Consider the following 25,114-nt stretch of genomic DNA (forward strand, 5'->3'; position numbering starts at 1 on the left):
GGAGTCCAAAGACCTGGTTGGTAATTACGCTTTTGCGCAGCGCCAGCCCCAAATGGGAATGACGGCCTCCCCAACCGTTGTCGATTATGCCACCATCATCCTCCCTCACTGTATGTTCTAAACTCCCAAGGATATTTATTCTCCATTGAACCCAGCTGAGTGAAGCTGACTGACGGTCCTACAGTGCCCCTTGTGCCACCCCGAGGAGGCTGATCGGCTGCGGAGTGAGCGGTCCTCAGCAGCGAGTCTGTGGCCACAGCCCATCCGCAGGACCTTGGGAGCCGAGGCGGCGGACACACGGCGCGTGCAGGCGAGGAGGGTCACCCAGCCCCAGGGCGGGACTCCCGCTGCGCGCTCGCCGCGCGCTCGCCGCGCTGCCGGGATTTGGGTGGGCGGGGCTGGGCGGGGCTGGGCGGAGCCTGGACGGCGTGGGCGCGTTTTCTGGCTGGCGCGCTCGGAGCCGCGCGCTGCCCGGTGGGGTCTCGGGGGCCAGCCGCGCACAGGCGATCGGACCCTCCGACAAACATGGTGTGCTCCCCGGGAGAGGCGAGCGGGGCCACTCCCCCGGGCGGACCCGGCGAGGAACCCGGAGCCCCCACCGCACGGGGGAGAAGGCGGGGACCGTCAGGCTCTGTAAGACTGTGTTCGTGCTAACACCGACTGTGAGTAACCTGGCCCCAGGTCCCGGGAGAAACCCTGAGTTGGCTTGTTCTGAGTAGGCGGATGAGCGTTCAGATCTCTGGGCGTGGAATTTGGGGAAGTTATGAATGGGGGGGGCGGGGGACATGCCTTTGAGTCAAAGCCCCCAGGTACCTTGTAAATTTTAACAGGGCTTCTGGAGAGGGCGGTGAGACTAAGCAAGAACAAGTTCCAAAGGGAGGAAAGTCCCCACCTGGCTTCAGCGCCCACACGTCTAGTCCTTCATGATCTCGGTAAGCCCAGTAGCTTGTGAACAGGTGGGATGAATGCAGGAAGCTTCAGGCCTCTGTAGTGGACGGGGAGGCAGAGGAATTCACTACTGTGGGCTCTCAGGAGGCCTTGGGCATCCAGTTCTTCACGAAGTTTCCTGGGCTGAGAGGTGGAGCTGTGCCTGCCTTTGGGCCTGGCCCACCGGTGGGGTATGCGGTAGCCCCCTAGGACCTCAGAGAGTACAGCAGCAGCAGCAGTGGAGAGGTGGCTGGTGGCGCTGTGCCTCCTTGGCTCTCACTGGGGGTTGGCCCACTGGGCATGGGGGAGGAGGAGTGGTTGCGTGGTTTGATGACACAGGGTGAGGAAAATGAGGATTGTGAAGTCACAGAGGAAGCTGTGCCTGGGGCTGACCGCCTGGCAGGAGGAAAGGTGTTGCCCAGGCAGACCAATGCTTTCTGCTCGTGGAAGGGAGCCTCTGGGATCAGCAGGGCACACCTGGTGCCCACGGTGGACTAATGAGCCAGGTGAGGCCACCCTGGCACAAGGGTCCCCCTCCCCATCCTACACAGGAATGAAAACAGTCCCATGTCCACATTCTGGAAGCCTAAATACCACCCACACCATATGGAAGGAAAGCAGTAGAGAGACTGGGTGGCACATCCTGCTGCTCCCCTTTTTCCCAAACTCCTCCCGGGCAGGCCGCCCTTGCCTTGTCCAACCCCAGCTCTGTGAGCTTTCTGTTCCTCCTGAGTAGCTGACTTCCAGGATTTGGGGTTCCAGGGCTCTGGGGAATATGCTCTGGAGAGCAGATGAGTACCGAAGATCACCACTGACTCCCACCCTCCTACTTCTCCAGATGCAGAGGCCTCCATGGCTGTGATAAGCCTTCTGTTCTTGGCAGTGATGTATGTTGTGCACCACCCCTTGATGGTCAGTGACCGGATGGACCTGGACACACTAGCCAGAAGTCGGCAGCTGGAGAAGCGGATGAGCGAGGAGATGCGCCAGTTAGAGCTAGAGTTTGAGGCGAGGAAGCGGGCAGCCGAGGAGAAGCAGAAGGCAGAGAACTTCTGGAGAGGAGACACATCCAGTGACCAGTTAGTGCTGGGGAGGAAAGACAGGGGGTGGCCGTTCCAGGCGGACGGCCAGGAGGGGCCACTGGGCTGGATGCTGGGAAACCTGTGGAACACTGGCCTTTTTTGCTTTTTTCTCATCTTCGAGCTCCTGCGACAGAACATGCAGCACGAGCCGGCCTTTGATTCCAGCAGCGATGAGGAGGAGGAGGAGGTCCGTGTCGTGCCTGTCACCTCCTACAACTGGCTTACCGACTTCCCCTCGAGGGAGGCCCTGGAATCTTTTTACAAACATCACATCCAGAATGTCACCCGCGACCTGCCCTGCACCTGCGAGTTCGTGGAGAGCTTTGTGGATGACCTCATCGAGGCCTGTCGGGTGCTCAGCCGCCGGGAGGCTCACCCACAGTTGGAGGACTGCCTGGGCATCGGGGCTGCCTTTGAGAAATGGGGAACCCTCCACGAGACCCAGAAATTTGACATCCTGGTGCCCATCGTCCCCCCCCAGGGCACTATGTTTGTGCTGGAGATGAGGGATCCAGCCTTAGGCCGCCGCTGTGGCTGTGTGCTGGTCGAGTCAGAATGTGTGTGCAAGCGCGAGAAGCTTCTGGGGGACGTGCTGTGCCTGGTGCACCACCACAGGGACCACTCGGCCCTCCTGGGCAAGGGTAACAGCTCTGTCAAGGCAGCCCTCTGCACTGGCTCCCACCTGGATGTGTGCAAGACCATGCAGTGGTTCCGGAACATGGTGGGCAATGCCTGGGCCCTCGTGGCCCACAAGTATGACTTCAAGCTCAGCCTGCCGCCGTCCACCACCTCCTGCAAGCTCAGGTTGGACTACCGCTCAGGCCGCTTTCTTTCAATCCGCCTGGTCCTGGGGGTGCAGCGGGAAGACACCTTGGTCTACCTGGTGAGTCAGGCCCCTGACCAGGAACAGCTCACTAGCGTGGACTGGCCCGAGTCCTTTGCAGCCTGTGAGCACTTGTTCCTAAAGCTGGTCGGGCGTTTTGCTCCCGAGAACACCTGTCACCTCAAGTGCCTCCAGATCATTTTGAGTCTCCGGGACCTTCAGAGTTTACCCCAGGGAGCATCCCGCCCCATCCTCACCTCTTACCACTTCAAAACAGCCCTCATGCACCTGTTGCTGCGGCTGCCCCTCACAGACTGGCAGCACGGCATGCTTTCCCAGCGGCTCCAGGACATCCTCTGGTTCCTGGGCCGAGGCCTCCAGCAAAGGTCTCTCCATCATTTCCTCATCGGTAACGCCTTCCTGCCCCTGACCATCCCGATCCCTAAGACATTTCGGAATGCTGAGCCCGTCAATCTCTTCCAACACCTGGTGCTGAACCCCTTGGCACATTCACAGGCAGTGGAAGAGTTCCACAACCTTCTGACCCAGGTGAAAGCTCTGCCCTGTGCCTCGCTGGCTGGGGCACGTTAATGCACAGGTCATTAAAAAGGGGGAGAAGGTATTTCTGATTCCTCAGGCTGCAAAAGAGTTTATTTTTCAGACCCATCAGTGGTATGTGTGACCTTCGCCTTGCCAGTGGGAGCTATGATAGATTAAGACATTTAGGAGTACGTGAAGTGGTGATGAGGAGGGGTCCAGCCTGCAGGGCCTAATCTAGGGTGGTCTTTGAAGTTTTCTTCTCCTGACTTAACTTTCATCATGACCCAAAGAGGGCCCAGGGAAATGGATTTTATGGGAGGATATTGCTGCTGAAGAGGTGAGAGCCAGAGGGGACCTGTGAAATTGGGTTTTGTGGCAACACTGGAAGTGAAAGAACCAGAGAATACCTCCGTCCTAGCTTACTCCTGTTTTTGTGAACGATTCCCTGCACATCCCTTGTAAGCTGGTTTCCTTATTGAACTCAAGCCCAATTCACATCCAAACTGGTAGCACTCCATTTTATCCCAAATAGTGTGATGGCAGCTTCTTGTATTTTAGGATCTAATGTTTCAGACCTTCACTATCTGAAGATATAACCAAGATGTTTATTTGCCATTTTCTTACTTTAGCCCTACTTTCATATGATATGTGAAATATGATATAGCTGTTTCATGCATCTGAAAAAAACTCCAATACTGCCCAAATAAGTTACTAGCATTGATTCACAAGTGAATATTAAGTCAACAGTGGCCATAATTAAGATAATGTATTTACCAAAATTAATGACATTGCCAACATCTGATGACCTCGTCAGTACCTGGAAACTATATCAATAAAACCCTTGAGGAGAATCTCTTGGGGAGTTCTAAGATGAACAATCACTGTTTCTGAGGGGAGCCACCTATTTGTTAAATGGAAAGAAGGTTTAGCTACCGTGTGTAGCTGTGCTTTTTCTCAGTCTGGTAATGCCTTTGTATTCTCTTTTCAGAGATGACAAAGGGATTATTTGAACTATGTTTGCGGGTTTGCAAAGCGGGGTCATCACAATTCAGGCCCATTGCCAGGGCTGGACAGGAAGGGACTGTGAAGCAGTCCAGCTCTAACAGAGTCGTGATTCTGGAGATGTGATTGGTATATTTCCCTTTCTTTCAAAACCCTGGGCATCCTGGGGAGGAGCATTAAGAAATGTGACTCTAGTTGTGGGTGTGGTTGTTTTGGAAATACCAGTGCTGTTCCTGCCCAGCACTGCCAGGAAGATCTCCCGGGGAGGAAAACCTGGCCCCACATCTAACTGGACCTCAGTGGGGGGTTAGGTGCTCACCTCACAGGCTTTGGTTATAGAATCCACACCCTCCCCCCAGCAAAAATAAATTACAAGTATCTCAGAAGCTGATGCCAGCCAGTATTTGGGGCTCCCACTGCTGCGTTGTCTGCTGGTATCTGCCAGGTACTGCTTTCAAGTTCAGATGCAGTGACGGTTGGTTGTATGCTGGTGGGATTTTGGTGTTTTAAAAACATCCGTATGCTTTTCGTTTAGATAATAATTTGCTGGTGTTTTACTTCCAGATCAATAAAGGAGACTATTTTCTGTATCAATTGGAATCTGTGCAATGACACACACAGCAGATCAGCGTTCTCACATGCCTGTTCCCAAGGAGTTCACGTTACCCCGATAGCTTCATCCAGTACATCCTGGTGTTTCTCAGTGAACTGTGAACCAGTCTGCCCTGTGGTTTCCCAGTGGCATGGCCAGTAGGCAGGAAAGAATAATTCAGAATCTTAAGGAACACCTAAGTTATTCATTTTCATGGTGCCGAAACCAAAATATCAGTCACATTAAAAGGTCTTCATGTCTACAAACAACATATATAAACTCCAGAAAGTATACATCTGTCAGGTAGAAAGAAGATGGTACGATCTAGGACTGGGTGGTTTCTAGTCTAGTATGAGTCAAGGAAGAAAATGTAAAGCGGGCAGAAGAATACAAAGAGAACAGTTAGCAGAGCTTGGGTGGGGCAGAGATTATAAGAAAGAGTATAGAGAAAACAAGTAGTGATGGGAAGAACAGAGCTGTTTTGCTCTGGGAATACTCATACAATGAAAGGGGAAACTTCCAGATATTTAGGAAGCTAAGTTTTATTCTAAAACAATACCTGGCTGGCACCCAGGATATAACAGCATTTACAATAATGGGAATACTTAGCGTTCATTGAGCATTGCCAGTGGTCCAAGTACTGTTCTGCACATCTGGTAACTCATTTAATCCTCACACTATAACCCCATGAAGTGGGTGCTTTAACCCTTCCATCTTGCCTACGAGGAAACTGAGGCTCAGAAGGAGCATACAACTTCCCCCGTCACATAGCTCATAAGTGGCAGCCTGTAAGAAAGTACCCATCCTAGCAACCTTCCAGCACAGTCTTGGGAATAAAACAAGATGGAGGGGTTACAGTGTTTTGAAAAGCAAAAAGCACTATATTAATTTTAAGATAAACTATATTAATTTTAAGATAAAGGGTGGTATGTTATTGTTTGGGAATTCTGGAAGATAGAAATTAGTCCAGTCTTTAGGAGGTCAGGAATTTCATATCGCATACAAAAATTGAAGGCATTTGCTCAGAGGCCAAAACAAATGCAAAGCCATCTATCTCTACATGCCCTGTTGAACCCCAGTGACTTGGTTTATATCATGAACTACATTATGATATAAGCCAGCTGCAGGCTGGAAGGTCAGGGCAAATTTCAGCCAAAAGATTGTTTGTTCAGGTAGCCAACTGATAACGCTATTATTCCTCACCTAAACTAAAGCTTTTTGGCATTCATTTTGGGGAAGTAGAATCTGGGTGAGGAGTGAAAAATAGGGAAGGGGAATGGCTCCAGCACTTTTCTGGCAGATGTAGGGTGGGGGGAGGGGCCCCACTACTTTACTTTTGCAGACAGAAGAGTTGAGTTTTGCACGCCACTGATAACCACTGATGAATTGATCTCTTGGCACCCGCTGTAGTCCTAATCCGCCCAAACAAAGAAGGCATTCAGAATGGGAGGTGAAAGACCTGCCTGCACCAGCTGGGCCCGGCCCACAGAAGTGCAGGGGGTGGAGTTGGCACCGCCTCACTGCACGTGGAGCCCCAAGCAATCAGCTCAGGAGGCTCCATTATAACCACCAAACAGCTTCACGCCTCAGCTGATGGGTCACCTAGGAGCCTGCCTCTGCTAAGAGTTCCAAGCAAGTTCTTCAGAGGTTCTAGATTCAGTGCCACCTGCCACCCTCCCACGCCCACTGCTCTTAGATGGTGCACACTCAGAATCAGAGGATCACAACCTGTTCCCACTCTCAACTGCACATAGAGAACGATGACTGGGGCCCTAGCGTACACTGAGTCTGTGTGCTCACAGGATCTACTATCTAATTCCTCATAAAGCCCAGTGAAGGGGGGGGTGTTATCACTTTTATAAATGGGGAAGAAAATGAGGCCCAGAGGTTAAGATGCCCATTCCAGGTTTAAACTTGTCTTCCAACTTTGTTCATTCAATACATATTTACACTTTTGCTTGTCTGGGGCCAGCACCAGAACATGGGAAAACAAGGGTGAGCAAAGAACACGCTTTGTCCTCATGGAGTTGACACTCTGTGTAGGAGACAGACATGACATAGTCACCCCAGCAGATGTAAAATTACAAAGGTGACAAGTTCTACTAAAGCCTCCAGTAAGGACACGAGCATATCAGGGAAGGCCTCCCTGTGGAGGTGACATAAGCTGAAACCTGACAAGAGCTGAGGATGAAGAGGGTGAAGATGGATGAAGAGGATCCCACATAGAGAATATGGCATGCGCAGAAGTCTCCTGGTGGGAGCTGGCACGGTAAGGGTTAGTTTGAAAGAAGGCCCAGTGACTGGAGGGCGGGGAGCAAATGGAGGCCAGGTGCAAGGTGAGGCTGGAGAGGCTGTGGGGACCAGACCCAGCAGGGCCTTGCAGATCATTTTAAAAGTTCCTAGAGCAATGGAACCTTTGAAGGGTTTCGGACTTTGGGATACCTCAGTTTTATACTTAGCAACCACCATCCTGGCCCCCAGGAGAAGGGAGTCAGAGCAGGTTTGGGGCTGCTGCAGACCAGCAAGAAGGAAATGTGGATGAAAAGAGAAGCAGGATTTTATTTATTTATTTATTTATTTATTTAGGCTGCACTGGGTCTCAGTTGCAGCATACAGGATCTTTTAGTTGCAGCATGTGGGCTTCTTAGTTGCAGCATGCATGCAGGATCTAGTTACCCAACCAGCGATCAAACCCTGCATTGGGAGTGTGGAGTCTTACCCACTGGACCACGAGGGAAATCCCCAAGATGCAGGATTGGACAGATTTTTAGGACGTAAAAAGAGCCCAGCAACAGATTGTGTGAAAAGTGACAGAAAGGGAGGTGTCCAGGATGGCTCCTGGGTGCTGATTTGGGTTCCTGGTTAAACTTGTTTTCTTTCTTCTATTCCACACTGCCTTACACTAAAGATTTGAAGATGGTCACTGGGAAAACAAGTTCGTACAAAAAAAAAAAAGGAATAGGCTTAAAAAGTCGTTTTCAACAGGTCGTACTTTTCTATGAATGAGAGGCACCTACGGCATTTCGTGAGCAAATGGCGTCAGGGATGCTGAGCAGTCCTACAAAGAGGGTGAGTCCCACAGGCCAAGAATTATGCTGAATGCCAACAGCATCCTTGAGAAGAAGCACTGTATAAAATGCCATATGTGTGTTAAGACATAGGATTGGATTTACCTGGACAGTAGTTAAGAATCTGCCTTGCCAATACAGGGGACACGGGTTTGATCTCTGGGCCGGGGAAGATCCTACATGCCTCGGAGCAACTAAGCCCATGCACCAACTACTGTGCCTGTGTGCCACAACTACTGAAGCCCACGCGCCTAGAGCCTGTGCTCTGCACCAAGAGAAGCCACCGCAACTAGAGAAAGCCCGCGTGCAGCAACAAAGACCCAATGCAATAAATAAACAAACAAATAAATAAATAAACTTAAAAGACATTATAGGATGTTCTACGGATATCTGGGGAAACAGTCCTGGCCTTTTCTCCCATACTATTCTTGGAATGAGAAGAAGCAGAATGAACAGATGGGCGGCACATTACACCCATCTCACTTCTGAACTTAACCTTATTTTTTTTTTGAAAGGGAAGAAGATACCCAGGAATCTTTTCCCAAGAACTAATAAAAACGATGGTCTTCATTTTTAAAAAAATGTACACACAACATTTTGCATCTGTTCTTCCCCTGCCTGGAGCGCTCCTCATTCCGGTGTCAGCTCCCTCTCACCTCCGTCCCACACCCCGTCCATCACTTTCTACCTCCTGGTGTTTTGCTGCCCTCACAGCACAGGTCGCGATGGGAAAATCAACCTCTGTTTCCTCGGTCACCTGCCTCCCCCATTAGTAAGCATATTCCGTGAAAGTGGAGCCCTCGCCCGCTCTGCTCCACGCTGGGTCCCTAGCGCCCAGTTCCGCGTCTAGCACTCGAAAGGAATGTTGTCATACTATTTCCGAGGAGAGGGTGGTCCATAGATCCACTACAGTCCACCCACAGGACCCAGGCCCGGAGAGCTCAGTCCCAGAAGGCTCACTTCCACAGCGCCCGGGTAGACGCTTTTTGCTCGGCATACCAAGGCGGTCTGCGCAGGCGCGTCTCTGGCCCCGCCCACGGTGGCGTCATCACGGCCGTTACTGCGTTCAGGCGTCTTGGCGCTCGATTTAAAACCAGCTCTGGAGACGCGGAGGACGAGATGGGACCTCCGTACCTGGGTGAGGCTGGGTGGGCGGGCGGGAAGCGCGGCGGGAAAAGCCCGCTGCGAAGCGGTGCTCGGGGCGGTAGGGCCAGCGGGCGGACCTGAGCGTGGAGTGCGGATATTCTCGGCCTTGCCGCAGGCCTTGTACTCCGCGGGCCGAGGGGAAGACTGGCGGGCTCCGGGAGAGGAGGGCCGGCGCTGGGTGGGCGGGCGGGAGCGTTCGGCCAATCAGGACGCGGCTTCGGCCCGCGCAGCTCTTCCCGCTGCAAGCCGGCTGTAGGATCCCTTATGCATTGGCCTCTTATACCTTGCGCTGTGTCTCTTCCTTTAAAAGGAGATTTTCCTGGAATGTACGTTCGTTCAGGGCCATGGAAGTATTGTGGTTACCAATGTATGCTTAACACGCATGCATCTATGTTTACATGCATTCAACAAGTATTGAGTGCCCCCTTCGGGCCAAACCCTCTGTAAGATGCATAGATACAGTAAAGAACAAAACAGATAAGATCCCACCCTCTTACAGCGTGTGCTTTAGTTCGGGAGACAGACAGGAAACTAATTACAGATGAGGCTGAGTACTCAGATTGGGAAGAGCAGAGTCGGGGGCGGGTCCCTTCAGATTAGGGAGTCAGGGAAGATCTTTAAACAGATTCTAGGGAACGTGTTCCAGGCAGAAGGAGCAAGTACAAAAAAAGGGCAAGTGAGAAAGAGCCTGACATGGGCGACGACCAGAATATTGTAACTGAGAGTGAGTGAGGTTGGACAGGTAGTCAAGGGCTTTTGTAGGTCTTGGTAAGAGGTTTGGAAATTTAGTTACATTTTGGACGTGGTACCTGAGTACCTGACTTACCTGAGTCAGTTGGGTGAAAGGGTCAATGATCTCTTGGATAAGAGTTTGACGCTCAGGGCAGTGATGTGGGGCGTTCAGGGCAGCGGCCTAGGGACTGAGAAGTAAATTGGTCATCACCATCATAGAGATGGCAAAACCATGGAAACAGGTGAGAACACTAGGAAGACCCTGTAGAGAAAACATTTGGGACCAACATTTAGAAGCTGGTTAGAGAAGGAAGAGCTAGGAAAACTGAGAGAAGAGTGATGTTATAGAAGCCAAGAGTGTTTCAAGAAGCAGAATGTTGTCAGCTGTTTTAAATGCTGCTGACTCTCATGAGGTGTGAGGCCTGAAAACTGACCATTGGGGTTCACAACATGGAAGTTGCGGGTGATGGTGACAAGACAGTTTTCATAAAGTGATGGGCATGGGAGCCAGACCAGAGGGGTTGAAAAATGAGTAGGAGGTGAGGCAGTGGATACCGAAAGTGTTTTTGAGCTCAGTAACCATGTGTTGAATGAATGGTTGTATAATGTCAAAGGGAAGGAAAGAAATTGCAGAAAGACGATTCCGAGAAATAAGGTGTGCCTCTACTTCCCGTTTTAAGTTTACCTCTTAGACAGATTCCTCCTTTAGTGCTTTATGTTTCTGTTTTTCTCTTCTCCCAAGATCCAACTCCCTTCCCTACGTTGGTTGCAGTGCCCACATTCAGGTAGTCACAAGTCCTCTTGATTCACTCTCTAAAAATGTCTCTTGCCGCCTTCCTGTTTTTACTTTATTTTTCTTTTTTTTTTTTAATAAATTTATTTATTTATTTTATTGGCTGTGTTGGGTCTTTTTTTTTTTTTTTTTTTTGCTTTCGTTTTAGCTGCGGTGAGTGGGGGCTACTCTTTGTTGTGGTGCGCGGGCTCCTCATTGCCTTGGCCTCTGTTGTTGCAGAGCACGGGCTCCAGGCAGGTGGGCTTAAGTAGTTGCAGCACATGGGCTCAATAGCCGTGGCGCACGGGCTCAGTTGCTCCAGGGCATGTGGGATCTTCCTGGAGCAGGGATCGAACCTGTGTCCCCTGCATTGGCAGGCGGATTCTCAACCACTGCGCCACCTAGGAAACCCTTTTGTTTGTTTTTGACCTTAGCTGAGAGTTATGTTAATCATATTCTTTAGCTTGTGGGAAGCTATTAGGGAAACATGTGAAGTTGTTCTTGTATTTTTAGTTCTCTTTTATTCCCACTCATCATTCTTTCCCTTCCCCTTACATGGGCAACCTTTTAGTGTTTGTTGTGTGCCACTATTTTTAATGTGTTCCTATAGAATGTGTTATATTATGCATATGTTTTTACATATCACCAATTCCAAACCAGCTATCTCAGCTGGTTCTTATTCTCATTAAGAGAATGTATTCTCTTAATACATTCTTATTCTCATTTGGAGGATGAAGGAGCAAACCCTTAGAGCATTTACTTAAAATTTCTCCAGCTAGTACGTAAAAGAGCTGGAGTTTGAAGCCAAGCCTTCTGATACTTAAATCTGGAAACTCTCCCCCCAGGTCTCTCAGTTCCTTCATCTCTCCCTTCCAAGGATCTTGTTTCTTGTAGGCCATAGCCATTCCCCACCATGGTCACACCCTAGATCTTGTCATTGTCAACGGCTGCAACACTGTCATCTCAGTGCACCTCACCTCTCAGTCAGTCCTGTCTTTCCAGCTTACTCCCTCTTGTTCCCCGACTCCAACAATCCTTTGACCCAGCAGACATATTCTTCTATTTTCACTGCCCCTCACCTCTCTCGTGCCCTTGTTCCCCTCCTTACTTTGCTTACATCCAATGGTCAGTCAGTGTAATCAGTCCCTTTCATATGCCCAAAACCCCTTGCCCTCTTCCTGCCTCCTTACTCTTCCTTGACAAAATCACAACTCTGGTTAATTCCAACTCTGCCTGCTCTGCCCCAGCCCCCTCACACCGAGTGGTCTCAAGGGCACCCTAAAGCTTCCCAGCACTCATGCTATGTTCCCTGGTTCATCCACTCTCCTTCTTCTAGATGACTAATTCATATCTTTCTTGCTCTCCTGAAATCTCCAGTACCTCCTCCTCAGCCCTCACCCTTACCTGCTGAGTTTTTGGGTTTTAGCTGCTTCCTGTTTTACTGAGAAAATAAAAGCAATAAAAAAAAAATCCATGAATCCACCATTGCACCTTCCCCCCTACCTGCATCTTTGCTTGTGTTCTCAGCCTTCCTTCCTTTTCCTGTGGGTGGGCTCTCTGCTCTCAGCAAGGCAACCCTTTACGTGCTTGAGTACATTGTTCAGCAGACTTTTACCCTTTCCTCTGCATGATCTCTGAATAATGGCCCTCCCAAAGATGTCTGGAACCTGTGAATATGTTATTTTAGATGGTAAAACGGACTTCGTGATTAAGTTAAGGATTTTGAGATGAGGAAATTATCCTGAGTGATCTGGATGGGTCCAGTGTAATCACAGTGGTCTTATAAGAGGGAGGCAGGAGGGCCAAAGTCAGAGGAGAGGTGATGACAGAAGCAGGAGGTTGGACTGGTGGGAAGAAGGGGCCACAAGCCAAGGATTGTAGGTGGCCTCTAGAACCTGGAAAAGGCAAAGAAACAGATTCTTCCCTAAAGCCTCCAAAGAAAATGCAACCCAGCTGAGACCTTGGTTTTAGACTTCTGACTTGTGAGCTGCAAGAGAATACATTTATGTTGTATGTACCGTTAAGTTTGTGGTAGTTTGTAATAGCAGCAATAGGAGACTAATAAACTCTTTGCTTCATTTTTTCTACCAAGCTGGGTATTTTTCCCATCTTAAAATTACTTTCTTGACCTTACTTCCCCTTCAACTGCCTCCGTCCCATTTCTCTCCTTGCTTTTATAGCATGAATCCTTGAAAACCATGCCTCCATTTGCTCTCTCCAGTTTCTCTTCTATCTTCTGTCTTTTTTCTCCCTCCCATCTTCTCTTGAATCTTTGCCTGTTTGACTTTCTCTTCGTCCCCCTGCACTCTAGGAAAACTGCTGTTGTCAGTGACCTGTGGGTTGCTAAATCTAACGATTAATCCTCTCTCCAGTTTCTCTTCTATCTTCTCTCTTTTTTTCTCCCTCCCATCTTCTCTTGAATCTTTGCCTGTTTGACTTTCTCTTCATCCCCCTGCACTCTAGGAAAACTGCTGTTGTCAGTGACCTCTGGGTTGCTAAATCTAATGATTAATCCTCTGTCCTCATCTAATTTGACTTGTCAGCTGCATTTGATGTAGTTCATTACTCCTTCCTCCCCTGAAACACTTTCTTCACCTGACTTTTATTTATTTATCTTATTTTATTTTTTGGCTGCATCGCGCAGCATGTGGGATCTTAGTTTCCTGACCAGGGATTGAACTTGCGCTCCTGCAGTGGAAGTGCGGAATCTTAACCACTGGACTGCCACAGAAGTCCCTTCACCTGACTTTTAGAACGCCACACTCCTTCTCTGTTTACACATTCCTGAACTCTTCACTGATTCCTCGTTGTTTCCTTCTCTTTAAACTTTTGAAGTAGTCTAGGACTCAGCCTTCTGCTTTTTTCTATCTATCCGCATTTGTTGTCTTCTCATCTAGTCTTACAGCTTTGAATACCCCCTCCATGCTTATGACATCCACGTTTATATATCCAGCCCAGAACTTTCCCCTAAACTCTAGACTTAAATATCTGGCTTTCTACCCTAGCTGGGTCACTAGTAAGCCTCTCAAGCCCAGCAGGCCCCAACCTGAGCCCTAATCTTGCCTCCTTTCCCCACACATATGCTTCTCCTGTAGTCTCCATCTCTCAGGTCCTGGCAACTCCATTTCATCAGTTGTTCAGGGTAGTGTTGTATAGTTATCCTTCATGCTTCTCATTTTCTCTCATGCCCCACATTTAATCCATCAGGAAATCACATTGGCTCTACCTTGAGACTAAACCCAGAGTCTGACCACTGCCTGCCACCTTCACTGCCCCCTCTCTGGTCTGAGCCACCAGCATCTCTTGTCCTGGTTGTTGGTAGTTGCCTCCTAACTGGTCTTCCTGTTTGTCCTTTGTCTGTTTTCAGCGTAACAGACATAGGGATCTTCGTGAAGCATAAGCTAGATCACTTTATTCCTCTTCTCAGCACCATCCAGTCACTTCTCTTCTCACTCCACGTGAAAGCCCAAAGTCTTTACAGTGGCCCATAAGTAAGGGTCATACACCCCTGCGGGTTGTCCCACCGTTAATCTGATTGGTGCTCCTGCACTACCACTGTGACCTCTCTCACTTCCGTGCTTCTCTCTCATTCTACTTCCGCCACACTGGCCCCTCAGATGTGCCAGGCCTGTTCCTACCTCTGTACTTACTGTTTCCCCTGCTTCCATATGGCTCCCTGCAAACATCTGCACAGTCTTGATTCTGGTGTTACCTTCTTGCCGAAACCTTTCTTTGACCACTGTATTAAAAATGACCTCCCACCTCCATTCCCCAATCCTCTTTATTCCCCTTCCTTGCTTTATTTTTCTCCATGGCTTTTATCTCCATCTAACATGCCATTTCTAACTTCTTATTATGAAAATGTTCAAACATACAGGGACATTGAAAGACTTAGATAGATAGTAAATAGTCTCACACTCACAAACTAAACCCAGTTGTTAACATTTTACCATATTTACTTTTCCTTTCTGTCTCTCTCTCTCTTTCACACACACACTCGCGGTTTTTGGTTTTGTTTTGTTTTGTTTTAATATGTTTATTTATTTTTGGCTGCATTGGGTCTTCGTTGCTGCACACGGGCTTTCTCTAGTGTTGAGCGGGGGCTACTCATCATTGTGGTACACGGGCTCTTCATTGCGGTGGCTTCTCTTGTTGCAGAGCACAGGCTCTAGGCATGTTGGCTTCAGTAGTTGTGGCACATGGGCTCAATAGTTGTGACTCACGGGCTCTAGAGCACAGGCTCAATAGTTGTGGCTCACGGGCTTAGTTGCTCTGTGGCACGTGGGATCTTCCTGGAGCAGGGATCGAACCCGTGTCCCCTGCATTGGTAGGCAGATTCTTAACCATTGCGCCACCTAGGAAGTACCACACATGCAGTTTTGACTGATTCAGTTGAAAGTTGCACACATCATGTCCTATCACCCCTAAATTGTTTCATATACATCTCGCAAAAGTAAGGATATTCTTCTACATACTCCTACATATCATTATACCTAAGAAAATAAAAATCAATTCTCTAATGTTCCCTGATATCCAGGCTATATTCCAGATTTCCCTATTTATCCCCAAAATGTTGTTTATAGTTAATTTTTTTGTTTGACCAAGGATTGGCTGAAAGTTCAGACATCATTTTTGGTTCATATGACTCCTTGGTTTCTTTTAATCAAGAAGAGTCCCCTCCTTTTTTTTTTTTTTTTTTTTTTGGGACATTGACTTTAAGGGCCTAAGCCAGTTATCTTATAACTGTCCTGTATTCTGGATTCGTCTAAATGTTTTCTTCTGATAGCATTTAACTTGCTCCTCTAGCCCTTATATTTCTTATAAACTGCAAGTTAGATTTAAAGTCTTGGTTAAATTTAGGTTAAGCATCTTTGGCAAAAGTATTTTACTGGTGATGCTCCTGAATTTCATATTTTGTCCCATCAGGAAATGAATAAGTTTCAAGTTGTCTAATTTTTAGAGAGGCTACGTGTGATTGTTTGGTTAACATGGTGACTGCTAGATCTTTCATTGTAAAAGACATTTTCCCTTTGCAGCTAGCAAGTAATCTGTGGGTGATTCTTTGGAGCATTCTATTTTACGTATTTGTGTTGTTTATTGTCTCCCTGTTGGGATTAGAACCTAGTCTGTCTGACATGATAGCTCATCACTCACTCTTAACTCAGCATCTTATCTTCTCTCTCTTGCCTGGCATCTTGGTTGTACATGTCTGTTGTTCTGCTAGTTTGTGAGCTTATCAGAGGCAGTGACTCTTTCCTGCCCAGTGTTATATCCCATATAGTGCTTTAGGTTTACCGTAGCTGCATAGCGGATATTTGTCCAGATTGGCAGGAAACATCAGAAACCCATCACACACCCTCTCCCCGAAACCTGAACTGTAGAGGTTCTAGCCATAGAATATTAAAGTTGGAAAAGATCTTGGTGGGGAATGTGCAGTGAACTACTACCCTGAGACAGGCCCCAGCCCCTGATTAGACGTAGGAAATGTCCTGCTGAGGGTTTCCTGAGCAAGTGTTTTCTTACATTGCTGTCAGCCACAATGAAGAACCCTCCTTCAGGGACCCGTGAACACCACCACAGCACCTCTTCACCTTCAGGGCGGGTGTTCTCCATGGCACTGCCCAAGAAGGCCCCTCTCAGTACTCCTGGCACCCCAGTCCTTGAAGACTTTCCTCAGAATGATGACGAGAAGGAGCGGCTGCAGCGGAGGCGCTCCAGGGTCTTTGACCTGCAGTTCAGCACAGACTCGCCTCGTTTGCTGGCCTCCCCCTCCAGTAGGTGAGTGGGCACTGGGCTGCCTCGTTGCAGCGGCTGCCTTGATGTAGGTTACATGGGTTTGCATCACCACAATACCTCGTGGATTCTGGGTCTGGATTTTGGAAAGATCCAGTGTCGTTGATCCTTGCCAGTTTTTTGGTTTTTGTTTTTTTCCTTCAGGAGTGTTGATGTTTCAGCTACGATTCCTAAGTTTACAAACACACAGATTACTGAGCATTACTCCACTTGTATCAAACTGTCTGCTGAAAATGTGAGTATCTGCTGGGTTAATCAGTGCGGATTTTGCAGCTTGATCAGAGAGGAAATCTAGTCTTCTTTATTCTGTAGAGAATGCACGATCAGTGATTGTGCACTATTATTCTCTAGCGACTCTTCTCAATGATGGTGTTTTCAGTGTGGTTTTACTGTTTCTTATAGACCTTTGGTGCCCCCTGACAAGTTGACTGCCTGCTGCAGTGTGTCTAGAGAGGCAGCATACTAGAGGTTAATAGCGTAGTTCTGGAGCTAGATAGTAGATAGATAGTAAGGTTGTGGGCTAATCGTGAGCCCTCGATTTAGCCTGAGTTGGAATCCTGTTGCTTACAAGCTCTGTGGCCTTGGCAAGTCACCCAACCACTTTGCTACAGGGTCCTCCTCTGTAAAATGAGAATGAGAGTAGTCCCTGCCTCAGAGTTATTCTGAGGGTGACTGAGCCCCTCTGTGTCAGTGCTTAGAACAGGGCTTGCACAAAGGAACACTGAGGAATTGTGTGCTGTCACACCAGACATTGAGGATGAGGAAGTACACACATGGATTTAGCTATATCATCAGGTGTCTGTGGGAGTTGGTATGTGTTGAGATGTGGGATGTTCCTGCTTAAAAGCTTAGCTTCCCATGTCAGGGTAGCATTATTTACATGAGTCTAGGCTATAAATAATAAACCTTTCTGCAATTTTCTGTTTTCAGAAAATCACCACCAAGAATGCTTTTGGCTTGCACTTGATTGATTTTATGTCAGAGATTCTTAAACAGAAAGATGCCGAACCGACCAACTTTAAAGTAAGAAGGATGTTCACCTTCTCTTGCATCTGAATTAATGCTGATGATTGCTAATCCTTAGCATAGCACAATAATTGAATTCAACAAATACATGAGAGCCTTCCTTGTTTAAGACATTTTATTAGCAACTTTACTTTCTTTCCTAAACTGATGAAATGTAGAGAAGGTATCTTTCCATTATATTCTCTTTATTCCCTATCAGTGTCAGGGGAATCTTTGTCATTTTTTTTTTAAGGGCAAGTGCATATTTTATGCAGATTGCTATGTTTTGCCTGTGCAGCTGCTCCTTTTCATGATCCCCATGAGTACAGCTCTGCTTGTTTGACTAGGTGGCTGCCGGCACTCTGGATGCCAGCACGAAGATCTATGCTGTGCGTGTAGATGTCGTCCATGCTGATGTATACAAAGTCCTTGGGGGGCTGGGCAAGGATGCGCCATCTCCGGAAGAAGCAGAGGGCCATGAAGCAGGTACATGGGTTGGGATCTGGATGTTCGGGGCTTTTTTTAAAAAAATTAATTTATTTTTGGCTGTGTTGGGTCTTAGTTGCAGCACGTGGGATCTTTTGTTGCAGTGTGCACCTGCTCTCTAGTTGTGGTGTGTGGGCTCCAAAGAGTGTATGGGCTCTATAATTGTGGCACGCAGGTTTTCTAGTTGTGGCTTGCATGCTCAGTAATTGCGGCATGTAGGATTAGTTGCCCTGTGGCATGTGGGATCATAGTTCCCCGACCAGGGATTGAACCGCCGTCCCCTGAATTGCTGGATGGATTCTTAACAACTGGACCACCAGGGAAGTCCCAAGGGGGCTTTCTAAAGGGTGTAGCAAGTAGTTATTTGAGTAACAAACTGGAATGAAGTCATAAGAAATCAGTTCTTTCATTCTATTGAGGACGTGGATGTTTTCAAAATTATATTTGAGAAGATGCTCAAACTCTAGATTTGTTTCTCTTTGGAAAAGAGAAAGATCTTATAAACGCTTTTAGGTTTTATTTAGACAAGATGAGTAAACATCACTAACTAGGGAGCTTCTGATTTGGGGAGGGGGGTCTTTGGAAGTTAGTTGACTTGTATCAGAAGCCAAATACTTAATCTAGTAGTTTGGTTTCTCCCTAAGCTGCGAATTAGACGTGCCTGCTGCTTTGAGGGGATGGCATGTGTTTCAGTTATGATCACTGTTTAGAGTTTTCAAGAACCTGAACTGATAAGTTCAGTTGCCTGCTCCAAAGCAGCCCCTGCAGTGCATGGTCATACTCATTCTTGTAGAGGGAAGTGCAACCGAAACAGGAACAACCAAGAAGGCTCCAAAACCAAGGAAGAAGCACTCGTACAAAACCATTGAGCAGAATATAAACAACCTCAACGTCTCTGAAGCGGATCGAAAGTGTGAGGTGAGGAACTGTGTGCTCAGTGTGGTCTCTGACTAATTCAGAACCTCAGTGGCGGAAACTTGCTGGTATGTGCTTATGCAGGCCTCGGGAGAATAAAATATTCAACTGGTATCTCTGTATTGTCATCCTTTAGCTTTACAACGGAGACTGAAGAGGTGAGGTCCCTGTTTTTCCCTCAATATTTCGGAATGATTGAGTAGAATGAGATGGCAAATTACTGAGAAAACCAATTGATTAAAACATTTTTTCCTATAGTACATGCAGCAGTGGTGATGGCAGCTAACATTTACTGTGTGTCTACTGGGCACGCTGTGCTGCCCTAGGCCTATGACCTGTGTTAACCCATACAGTCCTTACAACATCCTTGCTACATTTTATGGAGAGGTAATTGAAGTGCAGGGCTGTGGGGAAACTTTTCCAAGATGACATAATTAGTAAGTAAACTGGGATTTGAAATTAAAGTGGTTTGGCTCCAGAGTCCTTGCTCTAAACAACCTTACCTGATTTAACAGATCCTAAGGAATCTGCTTAAAGGAATGGTACCAGAGGCCTCTTTATAAATTAGCAGTTAATTTAGAGCAAACGGATGTTGCTATAATTTTTTTTTAATTTACTATTAAAAACAATTTCAGTGAACATTCCTGTACATATTTGCATTATTCTGGGAGTAAGTTTGTGAGAAAATTCTGAGACGTGGAATTTCCTTTGCCCTCAAAAAATTGCTGTACCAATTTACACTCCCACCAACAATGAACTAGATTATTTCTTTCTCTTACCTGCACAACATTAGTAAATAGTAATTAAAGTCATGAGACTGAAATTGATCACCAAGGGAATAAGTATATGTGGAAAAGGAATGGGCCCCAGGATACTCCTATCTTAAGAGTTCAGAAAGCTGAATAAGAAACATCCAGTAGGTGGGGGAAAACCAGGAGAGTATGGTATTGAAATGAGAGTTTCAGGGAGGAGGGAATGTCCAGCCGTGTCACATATGGCAGCCTGAGGCCATGGTGAGCTTGGAGAAGGGGCCCTGGGTAGCTGCAGCTCAGACCTCCAAGGAAGGGGTGCTGCTTGGCTGATGCTGGTGTTCCCGAGTTTGGAGGATGGGCTTGGGGGCCCAGAACCCAGACCTCTGAGGAGGGCATACTGGCTGGTGTTGGTGTCTCTTATTGGCACCCAGTGAGGTTGGTTCTGTTAGTATAAGAAAAAAGTACAAGTTAAATTCAGCTACTGCCACAGGTGGGCGCTGCGGCTGGGGTGGTGAATCACAGCTGGCTGACACTCCCAGGAACAGGAATCCTACAGGAAGAAGCAGGTCCCTTCTCTTTCCTGCAGCCCTACCATTTCCCTCTAGTGCCCCCTTTTGGTGGAGCCCAGTAGGGAGCTGCTGGCACAGCTGAAGTGTGGTCTCCCACCCAGCATCACACAGCAGAGGATAGAAAGTAGGTTTGGAGCTGAGTGGCAATAGCTTAATAACTGCCAGAGAGGCAAAGTCTTGTGGTATCTGCTTTCAAGAAGATTCTGTTGGGGGGGATGGGGAGAAAGCAAATATGAAAAATGTTACCTGTTGATTCATATTATTATTTCGACATTCTTTGTAGGTTTGAGATTTTTTGTAATAAATTGGGCAGGGGGAAACAAATTGGAAGAGAGGTAGTTTTTTGGAAGAGTTTTGCTATAAATTGGGGCAGAGTAATGGAATGGCAAATAGAGCGGAAAGTAAGGTCCAGAGTCTTTGTGGGGTTTTTATTGTTTTTCGTTTTTTAAGGATGATGTTGTATTTATTGACCTGGGAATATTTGCACAGTGTATTCTTTTTTAATTTTTAAAAATTATTTTTGAGGTATAATTTATAGTGTTATATTAGTTTCAGGTGTACAGCATAGTAATTCAAAATTTTTATAGATTATACTCCATTTAAAGTTATAAAATATTGACTATATTCCCTGTGCTGTACAATATATTCTTGTACCTTATTTCTTTTATGCGTAGTAGTTCGTACCTTTTAATTCCCTACCTGTATCTTGCCCCTTCCCTTTCCCCATTGGTAAACACGTTTGTCCTCTCTATCTTTGAGTTCATTTCTGTTTTGCTATATACATTCCTTTGTTTTATTTTTTAGATTTCACATATAAGTGATAACCTACAGTATTTGTCTTTCTCTGTCTGGCTTATTTCACTAAGCATAATAACCTCCAGGTCCAGCCATGTTGTTGCAAATGGTGAAACCTCATTTTTTTTTTTTTTAAGGCTGAGTTGTATTCCATTCTGTGTGTGTTTGTTTGTGTGCACGTGTTTGTGTATACACACACATATACACAACATCTTCTTTATCCATTCATTTGTTGATGGACACTTAGGTTGCTTCCATATCTCAGCTATTGTAAATAGTGCTGCAGTGAACATTAGGATGCATATATCTTTTCGAATCAGTGTTTTTGTTTAATTCAGATATATACCCAGGAGTGGAATTGCTGGATCATATGGTATTGTTTTTAGTTTTTTGAGGAACCTCCATACTGTTCTCCATAGCAGCTGCACTAATTTACATTCCCAGCAACTGTTTACAAGGGTTTCTTTTTCTCCACATCCTAATCAGCATTTGTTATTTGTGGTCTTTTTATTTTTTATTTATTTTCTAAATAATTTTTTGCTCTTTTTTTTTTTAAATGTTTATTTATTTATTTATTGGCTGTGTTGGGTCTTTGCTGCTACACGTGGGCTTTCTCTAGTTGTGGAGGGCAGGGGCTACTCTTTGTGGTGCGCTGGCTTCTCATTGTGGTGGTTTCTTTTGTTGCGGAGCACGGGCTCTAGGCACAGGGGCTTCAGTAGTTGTGGCATGTGGGCTCAGTAGTTGTGGTGCACAGGCTTAGTTGCTCTGTGGCATGTGGGATCCTCCCAGACCATGGCTCCCACCAGTGTCCCCTGCTTTGGCAGGCAGATTGTTAACCACTACACCACCAGGGAAGCCCTGTGGTCTTTTTAACAATAGCCATTTTGACAGATATGAGGTGATACCTCATTTTAGTTTGTTGTTTTTTTTTTTAAAGAACTTTATTTTTAAATTTACTTTTGGCTGCGTTGCATCCTTGTTGCTATGTGCAGGCTTTCTCTAGTTGTGGCGAGCAGGGGGCTACTCTTCATTGTGGTGTGCAGGCTTCTCATTGTGGTGGCTTCCCTTGTTGCAGAGTAGTGGCTTTAGGAGCTTGGGCTGAGTAGTTGTGGCTTGTGGGCTGTAGAGCACAGGCTCAGTAGTTGTGGCACATGGGCTTAGTTGCTCTGCGGCATGTGGGATCTTCCTGGACCAGAAATCAAACCCGTGACCCTTGCATTGGTAGGCGGATTCTTAACCACTGCACCACCAAGGAAGTCCCTCATTTTAGTTTTGATTTGCATTTCTCTGATGATTAGCAATGTTGAACATCTTTTCTTGTGTCTGTTTGCCATCTGTATGTCTTCTTTGGAAAAATGTCTGTTTATGTCTTCTGCCCATTTTTTGACTGGGTTGTTTGGTTTTTTTTATATTGAGTTGTATGAGCTGTTTATATATTTTGGATATTAACCCCTTATTGGTCATATCATTTCCAATTATTCCTCCCATTCAGCAGGTTGTCTTTTCATTTTGTCATTGGTTTCCTTTGCTATGCAAAAAAAGCTTTTAACTTTAGGTCTCATTTGTTTATTTTAACTTTTGTTTCCTTTGCCTTAGGAGATAGATCCAAAAAAATAACTGCTATGATTTATATTCGAGAGTGTTCTGGCTATGTTTTCTTCGAGGAGTTTCATGATTTCCAGTCTTACGTTTAGGTCTTTAATCCATTTTGTGTGTGGTGTTAGCGAGTGTTCTAACTTCATTCTTTTGTATGTAGCTGTCCGGTTTTCCCAGCACCACTTATTGAAGAGACTTTTTTCCACATTGTTTATTCTCGTCTCCTTTGTTGTAAATTAATTGACTATAAGTGAGTGGGTTTATTTCTGGGCTTTCTATCCTGTTGCATTGTTTTATGTGTCTGTTTTTGTGCCAGTACCATACTGTTTTGATTACTGTAGCTTTATAGTATAATCTGAGGTCTGGGGGGGTGAATCCTCCAGCTCTGTTCTTCTTTCTCAGGATTGTTTTGGCTATTCAGAGTCTTTTGTGTTTCCATAAAAATTTTACAATTATTTGTTCCAGTTCTGTGAAAAATGTCTTTTGTTGTTGTTTTAAATGGGAGAATTAACAGCATGTTTACTTGTTGGTGGCAACAGTCTAGTGGAGAAGGAATTATTGATGATGCAGAAAAGGGAGGAGGAATGCTAGGGTGGCATTTGAGCAGGTCAGAAGGGCAAAGAGTAGCTGGCAGGGATGGGGCTTGGCTGAGGAGCACAGTGGCTGATGAGAGGTGGGGCTTGTGTGCGTGCACATGGGCCAGTTCTGGATATTCTCTTCTGGTTGTGTTTCCCCTTCTGTCACCACTGCCCCCACCAGTGAAATAAGCCAGATCTTCAACTGACAGTGAGTATAGAGGAGGAAAGTGTGGAGGTTTGAGGAGAGAATAAAATAGCAGAGAGTCATCAAGAAGGGCGAGGGAGTGGAGGGACTAGGGGAATGTAATTTGATGGCCAGACAACACTTAGTGTTTCCCCAAGGGCAGTGGCAGTTGGATTTACAGTGAGGTCAGTCACCATGACTGGCTGTGTGGGTGCAAGCATGGAGTAGGCAGAAAGTTAGATTTAACAAAGGATTGTGTTTAGCTGAGGGAATATGACACAGCTGAAAGGGGCACTGAAGTTGAGAGCTTGTGGAAGAGGGTGGTTGTAATCATGGTTTGTGGAATTTTAGCTCGGAAAAAGGTGTGTGAAGGACAGTGTAGAGCCATGTGACCAGGAGGTTGTAGGGCCTGGTGGGACCACAGCCTTCTTGGTGTTAGAGAAAAGAAGGTGTAGACTGGAAAGACAAGAGGTTGTTGTCAGAGAGGGGCACTTGGAATTGAACATATGGAGAGGCTGCAGTCCTGGTTAGTGATTCAGTTCAGAGAACAGGCCAGGGAGCAAAAGGCAGAGGAGGTGGGGGGGGGCCATGCTAGGATCCCATGAGTCCTGGGGTTCTTAGGATGAAGCACAAGACCATTGAAGGAGAGGATATCAAGGAACTGAGAGGCCAGAGTATTGGATGGGTCTACATGGATAGTGAAATCATCAGAAACTACGACCTCAGTAAAGTCGGAGAACAATAGTGAGCCAGGAGCTAACAGTAAAATCTTCTAAGAAGGGGGTAGGGTTGTGACCTGGGACTAGAAGGTGATTGCAACACAGATGGGCAGAGGGTGGTAGAGTCTGATGTAATGTTCAAAGGTGAGGGTTGTAGGAATTGGGAAGGAGGATAGTCTGGAAGCTGCGATGAGGAGCAAGGAAATCACCTATCCAGCTTCTAAGTAGCAGCGTGAGGGCTGCGAGAGAGAAAGCAGCCGCACTGGGGAGACCTGTAGGGAGGCAGTGTCCTTGGGTGACACCGTGTTTCCTTAGAGCTGCGCTTCTCAGCCTTTTGTCATAACCCCACCCCCCACCCCGAACCTTTTTAGATATTTTGTTCCTATCCCTCTTCCTTGAAATTAATTCCAAAGGAATATGATTTTTCCAGGTAAGTTTGATGTTGGACAGCCATAAATTATTGTAATTTCTAAGATTTTTTTCACCTTCGCCCAAGAACCAGTTCTCACCCCCTTGAGAAGATATCGTCTGAGGCAGATGGTAGTGGTGAGGTTGAGCGTGGGGGCTAGGAGTGAGGGGCCCGGCTGTGTTCTCTTTGGGTGATGGGGTCTGGCAGTGCAGTTCTCCAGCCCGTGTTGATGTGAGGACTGTGCGGATGGGCGGGGCCCCGAGGCCCAAGAGTCAGGGGAGAGGTGAGGGGGCCAGGCACTTTGGGGGGAGGGATTTATATTCTTTTCTTCTATCTGTGGGTCAGCATTGGAGGCAGACCATGCAAAGTTCAGATCCTGGTTTCACTATCTTAGTTGTGTGGCCTGGGAAAAGGCTCCAAATCTCACTTTGCCAAACTAAAAACAGATATTCTTGAGTTTTGTGTTAGGGGGTCAGTATTTGTCAAATTGCTTTTATCCATGGTTATATGTTGTACACACCTAAAGCGGGGCCATAAAATCCCCTCCCGCCTAACCTTCCCTTCCCTAGTGCTCCTTGCTTTTTCACATTCCCAGGTAATCTGAATACTTACTTCACCATCATTCTTGC

General features: G+C 46.8%; 2 protein-coding genes across 5 annotated transcripts in view; both read left to right on the forward strand.

Annotated features, from left to right (window-relative positions):
• Positions 1-528: 528 nt before the first annotated feature.
• ITPRIPL1 (ITPRIP like 1) lies at positions 529-4,945 on the forward strand. Of its 3 annotated transcripts, XM_057743554.1 has the most exons (3): positions 529-662; positions 831-932; positions 1,766-4,945. In XM_057743554.1, exon 3 carries the CDS (start codon positions 1,780-1,782, stop codon positions 3,421-3,423), a length of 1,644 nt encoding a protein of 547 aa, XP_057599537.1. In that variant the 5' UTR covers positions 529-662; positions 831-932; positions 1,766-1,779; the 3' UTR covers positions 3,424-4,945. The 3 variants fall into 3 exon arrangements, with proteins under 3 accessions (XP_057599537.1, XP_057599539.1, XP_057599536.1); XM_057743556.1 differs by lacking the exon at positions 831-932 and having other exon boundaries at positions 533-662; XM_057743553.1 differs by lacking the exons at positions 529-662; positions 831-932 and adding an exon at positions 1,030-1,433.
• A 4,164-nt stretch (positions 4,946-9,109) lies between these two features.
• NCAPH (non-SMC condensin I complex subunit H) overlaps positions 9,110-25,114 on the forward strand; it is a 38,622-nt gene continuing 22,617 nt past the window's right edge. The window contains exons 1-6 of one of the 2 annotated variants that reach the window (XM_057743706.1): positions 9,110-9,172; positions 16,219-16,462; positions 16,622-16,712; positions 17,408-17,500; positions 17,830-17,968; positions 18,762-18,886. In XM_057743706.1, the coding sequence (XP_057599689.1) occupies positions 9,154-9,172; positions 16,219-16,462; positions 16,622-16,712; positions 17,408-17,500; positions 17,830-17,968; positions 18,762-18,886 (711 nt within the window). In that variant the 5' untranslated portion in view covers positions 9,110-9,153. Of the gene's footprint in view, positions 9,173-16,218; positions 16,463-16,621; positions 16,713-17,407; positions 17,501-17,829; positions 17,969-18,761; positions 18,887-25,114 lie in introns of those variants that run through there. The other variant, XM_057743707.1, reaches the window with a different exon arrangement.

This window comes from Hippopotamus amphibius, chromosome 7 (genome assembly GCF_030028045.1).
Source record: "Hippopotamus amphibius kiboko isolate mHipAmp2 chromosome 7, mHipAmp2.hap2, whole genome shotgun sequence".
NCBI lineage: Eukaryota > Metazoa > Chordata > Mammalia > Artiodactyla > Hippopotamidae > Hippopotamus > Hippopotamus amphibius.